This window comes from Raphanus sativus, unplaced genomic scaffold (genome assembly GCF_000801105.2).
Source record: "Raphanus sativus cultivar WK10039 unplaced genomic scaffold, ASM80110v3 Scaffold2733, whole genome shotgun sequence".
Lineage (NCBI taxonomy): Eukaryota > Viridiplantae > Streptophyta > Magnoliopsida > Brassicales > Brassicaceae > Raphanus > Raphanus sativus.
In genome coordinates this window covers 3125-11621 of record NW_026618041.1, presented here as the reverse complement: position 1 = coordinate 11621, position 8497 = coordinate 3125, and the positions used below count along the sequence as shown (strand labels likewise).

General features: G+C 34.8%; 2 protein-coding genes across 2 annotated transcripts; one reads left to right on the top strand and one right to left on the bottom strand.

Annotated features, from left to right (window-relative positions):
• Positions 1-1822: 1822 nt before the first annotated feature.
• LOC108836198 (uncharacterized) lies at positions 1823-2733 on the top strand. Its single transcript, XM_018609390.2, has 2 exons — positions 1823-2136; positions 2274-2733. The coding sequence occupies exon 2, from the start codon at positions 2291-2293 to the stop codon at positions 2513-2515; it is 225 nt and encodes a 74-aa protein (XP_018464892.1). The 5' UTR covers positions 1823-2136; positions 2274-2290; the 3' UTR covers positions 2516-2733.
• Positions 2734-3908: 1175 nt separating this feature from the next.
• On the bottom strand, positions 3909-8123 carry LOC130505955 (uncharacterized). The gene is made up of 8 exons (XM_057000562.1): positions 8014-8123; positions 7825-7924; positions 7105-7737; positions 5301-5641; positions 5102-5221; positions 4679-4985; positions 4512-4580; positions 3909-4208 (listed from the first exon to the last, which is right to left on the bottom strand). The coding sequence occupies exons 1-8, from the start codon at positions 8121-8123 to the stop codon at positions 3909-3911; spliced, it is 1980 nt and encodes a 659-aa protein (XP_056856542.1).
• Positions 8124-8497: the final 374 nt, after the last annotated feature.

Sequence of the window (8497 nt, the reverse complement as noted above, 5' to 3'; positions counted from 1 at the left end):
AGAAAATTTTATTAAAATAAATAAATTTAATAATTACAAACAAATAATATATTTCATAAAATTGAAAAATAATACCCGTGCTTTCGAAGCGCGGATCAGAATCTAGTATAAATTGAATCTCCATTCTCCAAAGATTTGACGGTCGTCATGCATGACTTAACTATAGTGAAATAGTCAACATGGACGACAAAGTTGATTTTTATCTGAAATCCACTAACAGTTAAATCATCACATGGACTTGAAAATTTTGAATTACTAGGTCAACTTTATTTAAGATGGATAATTTACACTGAAAAACGTATTTACTTTAATGGTCGAACTAAACGTCGAAAAGATTATTATGGATCAAAGATCTTATGCTTTTGCCTATTTATCAGATTAAAAGCTTTTCCAATAGTGATGAAATAACCATATATACAGTGGAAATGGCGGGGATAGAAGTGATGAAAATCTAAAGTGACAATAGAAATATATACTAGACATTACTCTAAAAGTGATTTGTCGCATATTTTCTATATAATCACTTTCATATTTATGGTTAGTAAAATTGACGATATGACTTATTGATAAAATATGATATGAACATTCCAGATACTTTTCGTAAAGTGATATGCCACATAGTTTTTTATAATCATATTTACACAAAAAAATTATATGACTATTAAAATTGATGTCACTATTTATTGGCAAAATATGATTTGAACAATTAAATTTAATATTGATTTATATTTTTGGTAAATTTTTAAAAATATTTTAATAACACATATATTACATTTAATGTTGATTTATAATTTTGGTAAACTTTTAAATTATATTAATAACTCATTCAACATCATTAGAAATTTTGAAATATTATTTAATAGACAATTCTCTTAAATAGTTTTTTAAAGTTTTGTCACAAAAATAGTTCTCAAAAAACAAAATGACCAAAATAACCTATTTTTATTTTGAAAATTTTAATTTTAATTTTGTGTTTTTTGAAATTTGAAACTTCATCTCCAAATCCATCCATTAACTCTAAACCTTAAATCTAAATTAGTAAACCATAGGAGTATATAAAACATTTTTTGGTCATTTTATTTTTTAAGGGATCTTTTTTGAAAAATAAACTAAAAGGCTATCCAAGATATTTCTCTTATTTTTAATTATATTTTTTTATAGTTATCCAATTTACTAAAAATTTTCAAGACTTATACAATTTTTAAGAAGTTAAAAATTCTAATCGTAAAATCATTAGTTTATTATCTACAATTTTTTTTTGATGATCCTGGTATCCGGAACCTCGGGAAGATTCGACTAGCGCCTAATGACGGTCCGGATAATCTGAGCCACTAAGGACCCGTAGAAGACATCCAGGAAGACTGGTGATCATCCCATGTAAATTTCATCAGTGGCCACATGTTAGCAGGATTCTCCGTATTAGGTCCGAAAATCTCTCAAGAAAATCACCTCCCAACGGCGCTCGAGTCCATGACTTCCTAGGTTGAGTTTTAACCACTGGACCACTAACACGTGGTTTATTATCTACAAATTTTTTCAAGTAAAGTTTTGATAATTATAATTTTTTAAAATAAATATTTATTAATTTCATCAAGTTAATTTAATATATTTAACTAAAAGCAATAGAAAATATAACTAAGATTATAAGTTGAACTACATACTTACATATATTACATATTATATATTATATATAATTAAAAAATATTGTTATCTTAATTTATGTTTAGTTATACCAGTTTTTATTAAATACTCATAAAATAATAAAATCTAAAATATTAATAAATTTTTATTTCTAAATATAATTTAAATTAAAAATGTTTTTATTGCAGCGTAGAAAAACATCTGGTATAATATTATATAATAAAGGTGGGATTATACCCTAATGTTTGTCAATGATTTTGGTTGCGTGTCACGTGTATGGTAGATAATCTTAAATTCTTAATCTATCATCCATTTCTTGGTCCCGAAGCGAAAATGGCATTTAGATTTCCCATTTTATTTTATCAATAAATTTTCCATTTTATTTTTTCAATAAATTTCCCATTTTCTACATTATTATTTCCAACAAATGGGAAAACCAACAAAAAAAGAAAGAAAAATCAAAATTGGCGGACGAAGATAGTTCCATACTTCCATGTAAGTTCCCTCCCTAGAAACTCTATAAATAAATTCATCGCTGAACCTCTTTAGATCGCATTCTCATTACCCCCAGTAAAAAAAAAGTAAATTCAATTGAGTTTCAGACCATTTTTATTTCTAAAATCGATTGGCAGATTACTATTTGCGGGAGATGTACGGTGTGGGTGGATCGGGGACAGCGGGGTTGGCAGAGGTATACGCGATGAGAAAAGTTTATAAGGAAAACATGAAAAAGAAAATTGAGGCCGTAGCAGCAGCAGCAGCAGCAGCAAAAGAAGATAAAGACAATGTGGTAGAGAAAACTAGAATCGGGGAAATGAAGAAACCAAAGAAAAGTCTCAACAACAGTTCGAGGGTTTCCTCTGTAAATATTTAACAATCTCTGCAACTGGCATTTAGCTTTTAACTGTTTAATGATGGCTTCAGTTTGTTCTTCTCTGTTTATCAATTTATTTTTTTGCTTTTAAGATTAAATCATCGGATATATATAATATAAATATCCTTCTGTTAGCGACTAGAGGCCATTTCAGCTGTTTTTCTCAGTTGTAATTTGTAAGCGATCTTTCAAAGTTTAATATTTCTTTATCTAGAAAATTATCTCACTTTATTTATTTTAAAACAAAATTAAAACACTGAAGTCCATATTATACATAGGAACTTAGGATGCTTTGAAAGAATAAAGAGCTGGCAAATTCCATGCAGTTAAAAAAAAAAAATTCCATGCAGTTTTTTACCAAAAAAAAAAAATTCCATGCAGTTCATTTTTATTATGTTATATATTAGGTGATAATCCGTGCGTCTGCACGGAGTGAAAATTTCATACAAATTGAACACAAATAATTGTATAAAGGAATACACAAAATCGGTCCACTTTCTAAATAGTTGTGAAATTTGTTGATTAAGTTTGATTCATCACTTTTGTCAATTTTCTATAAATCTAAAAAGCTCATTATATAACTATTGGGTTTGCTTATGTTATGGTGTGTATGTCTTTCTTTTATCAAATCGAAACTGTCAAATTATGGACAAATGGGGATTAGGTTTACAGATGATTTTTGTCGATCATCTCACAACTACAGGTGAATCCAATTCTTTTCCCATATAATATTTGTTCTTTTGATACACTACAAGAAAACACGATTTTAACGACAACCATTTTCCTCGCTAAATCGTCGTAAATACGTCTTTACGACGATTTAGCGAGGAAACGGATATCGTCGTTAAAGATTGGTCGTAACGGATATTTAATCGCCATTTCATCGTAAAAGTACGAGGGACCCATTTCGTCGTAAAAGGAAGGTTAATATTTCGTCGTAAAAGACACGTAGATTTCCACGTAAAGTGAACGCTAAGTTTCCACGTAAAAGACACGTAACGTTTCCTCGTAAAATACACGTGAATTATCCTCGTAAGAAAAACGTAAACAATACTCGTAAAGTAAACGTAAATAATACACGTAAAGTAGACGTAAACTTTCGTCGTAAAGGGAACGTAGAGTCTGACACGTAGATTCGTCGTAAGGTTTCGTCGTTCTTTACACGTCGACTTACTCGTTAATTCCTCGTGAGTTAACGAGGAATTTGCTTCGATTTGTATAACTGATTTATTTTTTAAATTTAAATTTTAATATTATAGAAAATAGTTATTACAAAAATATTAGAAATATAAATAATTACTAATGCGAAAATATTAAAAATTTGGAATAAATAAAAACCGAAAATATTATATAAATAAAAGTTTGGAATTTTAATATTACACAGAAAAAAAAACTAAGTCGGGCCGGGGCGGTGGATCGTTTCCCGGTAGAGGTCTTCACTCCTCCTCTGTAGTTCTTCCTCTTGCTGCTGAGTACGAGAAGGCTCGGAAACCGGGTTCCGTCGTCGCATATCCGCCAACAACTCCTCCCATTGGGGATTTCCAGAAGATATAACTTCCAGAAACCCCTCCACTCCACCCATACGAGCTTGGAATGATTGGCGCGTAGACTCCAACTCCGTCTGCGTCGACGCCAACTGAGTCCGCGTCGAGTCTAACTCCGAACGCAGGTGAGTGACTTCGTCGGCTCGTCTCTGACCATAAGACGATGTCGCTCTTGGGACATCGTTGACGGAACCGATTCCCAACGTACGTCCCTTTTTCTTAGGGACGAACTACAAAGAAAAAATAAAGTTTAATGTTAATAATTTAAAAAAATAGATTAAAAGTAGATTAAAAGGTAAAATTTTTACCTCCTCGTAAATCTGATCCACTTCTTGAGTGGATAATACGACCGGTATTCCATCGGGAGATTGCTGGGTCAGCTGGGTTTGGCGGTCTTCAATCCGAGCAACGACATCGTTGTAGATTTGCTCGGACCTCGGATCCACAAATACCCCCGTCTTGGTCTTGTGGGTCCTCTCGTAAAGCTCTTTAAGAGACGGGAGTTGTCCCGTCTCTTTGGCCTGAAAATATTTAAAATTTAAAATGTTAGAATCAATATACATAAGTACATATTAATTATTAAAATATTTAATATGAAAAAAAATTAGAAATTAATTACCATTTCCAAGCGGACACGGGCATGGGGTTTTTGACCCGTACAGTGAAGCATCGGGCCGTTGCCGTGCTCGTCTTTGGTGTTACGAGAGGCGGAGCAGGCGTTGGAGATCGCAATGGATGATGGCAGCTCCCAGTAACGGATGAGACCATCGTAGACATCCTTGGTCAGCTCAGCGGGTTGCCCGTCCTTGTAACCCTTGTAGATACAGTCCTCCTTCCAGTTGCCTACGGTGTCCAAAAACCGCTTCTTCGCCTTTGCGGTGAACTCCCGTTTCACGTCCTCGTGAACCCCGATGGACCAATGGTATCTTTGCTGCATTTTTAAACCCAAAAAGATTAATAATTAGTTAAAAATATTAATGAAATAAAAGTTAATAATAAAAATTAAACATAAAATAATTATTTTAAAAAACTTACAGCAAACATCTTGAACCACGTGTTTCTAACGTGGTGCGGCGTCTTTTTCCAGTTTGGGTGAGCCTCGGAGAAGTATCCTTTGATGATATCGGATACGCTCGTAGCGACAGAATTGTCGACCCCAAACCTGAAAAAAACAAAGTTAAAGTATTAAAAAAAAATTATTAATAATTTGAAAAATATTTAAATAAAAAAAAATTACGTACCACAGAGTCCCCTCTGGTCGGTCGGGGTCTAAAACCGGTAAACCGGCTCGGCCTGGTTGAGCGAGAAGATCCTCAACCGTGTACCGAGCAAAAGGAGCGGTCGGCGGCACCCGCAACTCCGGATGAATGTATCCGGGTGCAACCGGATCTGGAACCGCCTGAGGTGCAGCAGGTGGGGGTGGTGCACCAGATGGAGGAACCGGTGGTGGCTGTGACTGAGACTCCGGGACAATCTCCGGGATGGAGGAACCGGGAGCTGAAGATGATGATCCAGCAGCAGGATCACCACAGAACATCTGACTGTAGTGGGGCGTTTTCTTCTGCTTGTTCTTTCTAACCATCTGAAAAAAAATTCAAATTGTTAGAAAAAACAAGTCAAACTAATCAAAATTCTCTACACTAACCACCTAATCAACTATAAACCTATCTAAATTCACTAAACTAAACCACCTAATTCTAGAGAGAGATTAGAGAGAACCTTGAGAGGTGTAGGAGAGGAAATTGGGACGAAATGAAGTGGCTGGTTCTCGCGTGTATATATAAGATTACATAGAGAGGTACATTCCTCGTAAATTTACGACGAAACAGCAAGACCCATGTCATAATTTACGACGATTTTGCAAGGCCCGTCTTTTTAACTTTACGACGAAATTGCAAGGCCCGTGTTTTTTTGTTCACGTGGATATTACGACGAAACCGTGGATTTAGCATTTGTTTTTTACATTCCCTAAACCCTAAACCCCAAATTCCTAATTTTAATTATTTGTTTAATCATGAAATTTTAATTATATAGGTTTAATTTATTTTTAAGTGAATCGAAACCGTATATATATATAGATTGAGGTTTGGGGTTTAGGGTATAGGGATTTCATAAAAACATGTTAATTCCTCGTATACTAGCGTGGTTATTACGACGAAAAAAGAAACAATCCTTGCTAATTCCACGTAAGCAAGTTTCGTCGTAAAGACCTCGCAAGCTTACGTGGAATTAGCAAGGATTGTTTCTTTTTTCGTCCTAAATGACACGTTAATTACGAGTTTTTAACGAGGTTGTTTTGTAAATCCCTAAATCCCTAACCCTTTACCCTAAATCCCTAAACCCCTAACCCATTACTAGTAACATCTATATGTGTTTAGTTAATTTAATCAAGAAATTTTAAATATGCATGTTTATTAAGTCTTCTTAAGTGAATTGAGTTTAGCAATGTAAACCTTATATATGATTCACTTATAAGTTAAGGAAGTTTTGGTTAATTTTGGGTTTGATGTTTTAAATTCTTAAATTTTTTAATCATACAAGGTTAATTATATAGGTTTATTGTGTCTGCTAAGTGAAAACATATATAGATTGAGGTTTGGGGTTTAGGGTTTAGAGGTTTAGGTATTTAAACACGACACTCGTTAAATCAACGTAAATTAAAGAGGTCTTTAAGATGAAACAGCTAAAAGGCTTGTTATTTCCACGTAAGCTGATTTCGTCGTAAAGACCTCGCACGCTTACGTGGAATTTGCAAGGCCCGTGTTTATTTTTAACGTGTCCTTTACGACGAAATCAGCTTACGTGGATTTTGCAAAGCCCGTGTTTTTCTTTACGAGGAATTAACGTCGTTAACCTTAAAATCCCTAAAAATGTAAACCACAAACACCAAACCTCAAACATCCTTTAACTAATAACTCAATCTCAAACACCAAACCCCATACCCTAAACCCCAAATGCATTAATCAAGTCTGAAAATAAATAATATTTTTTAAAAAAATTACATCATCATTCAGATACATCATCATTCTCTTCAACACTAGAAACATCATCACTTTCATTAAACTCTTCCCCACTAGCCCCGTCAGTGGTATCGTCGGGAAGATCTTCATACTCATGATTATGCGGATCAATGAGTAGGATGTCTTCCATTTGTTGTTCAGGTTCTTCGACTTCATTGATGTGTTCTTCTTGCAAAGGTGGTTCTTCTCCACCGATTATTCGTCCACGGGGTGTAACTTTGATAACGGCTAACCAACTTATTCCAGATTCTCGCAACCTCGGGTATGGTAGGAAGCTAACTTGGTCTGCTTGCGAAGCTAATATGAAAGGCTCGAATTTGTTGTACCTCCGTCCACCATTGATAGCAACTACACCGAATTTGTTAAATCGAACACCTCTGTTGACCACGGGGTCGAACCAGTCACATTTGAATATGACGCATTTCAGCTTCAATAACCCATGGAATTCCACTTCAATAATCTCCTGCAAGATCCCGTAGAAATCGGTTTCGCCTTTCACACAAATTCCATAATTGCTGGTCGCCCGGTGTTTACCATACTCGTACGTATGAAAAGTAAAGCCTCGTGAGAAATACATTGGTGATGTGGTGACCTTTGCAAGTGGACCCTGAACTAATTCGTGAAACCATATGGGATAATCTGGATCCTCATATTCAACCTGCAAAATTAAATTAAAGAGAACATTGAAACAAACGTCTTTCGTTACACCCCGTGGACGAAACAAATATCGGATTGGAGTAAATACCTGACTCTTCAACCATTTAATAAAGTGTCGATCTTTCCTTTTATCTACCTCACTTGTGGATATACCTGGGATAGCTTCTTGGACTTGACTAACAAATAGGCTGTAAAATGCACATATTTTATTAGTTATATCATCATTTGAAAAATATATTTTAATTACAATTAGTTTAGAACTTTCCATATATGTTACCTTTCAAAATAGCGCATAAATGGATCTTCACAATTAAGTAGAATGTAAGTGTGTGCACTATGGGCATCTTCATCACTCGACCACCAAACCTCTTTCGTTTTCCCACCCATTCGTCCAATCTGGCTAAAGCTATCCGGAACACCAGCAACTGCATATGTTGGGGCAACACCACCATCATCATATCTTCTTGGAGCTCTTTGTCGGGTCCGTACATTAGGTGCAAAGTAGTACGATGTGAAGTGAGATTTTTCTTCCGTCAAACTTCCAGCAATTATAGAATCTTCAACCTTTGCGAGGTTTTTTGCCTTTCCCTTCAAATATTTCATGGCCCGCTCATACTGATACATCCATCCATAATGTACTGGTCCTCGAAGCAATGCCTTATACGGGAGGTGGACAGCTAAATGCTCCATGACGTCAAAAAATGAGGGAGGAAATATCATCTCCAAGTTGCACAATAAGATCGGAATGTTCTCGTGAAGTT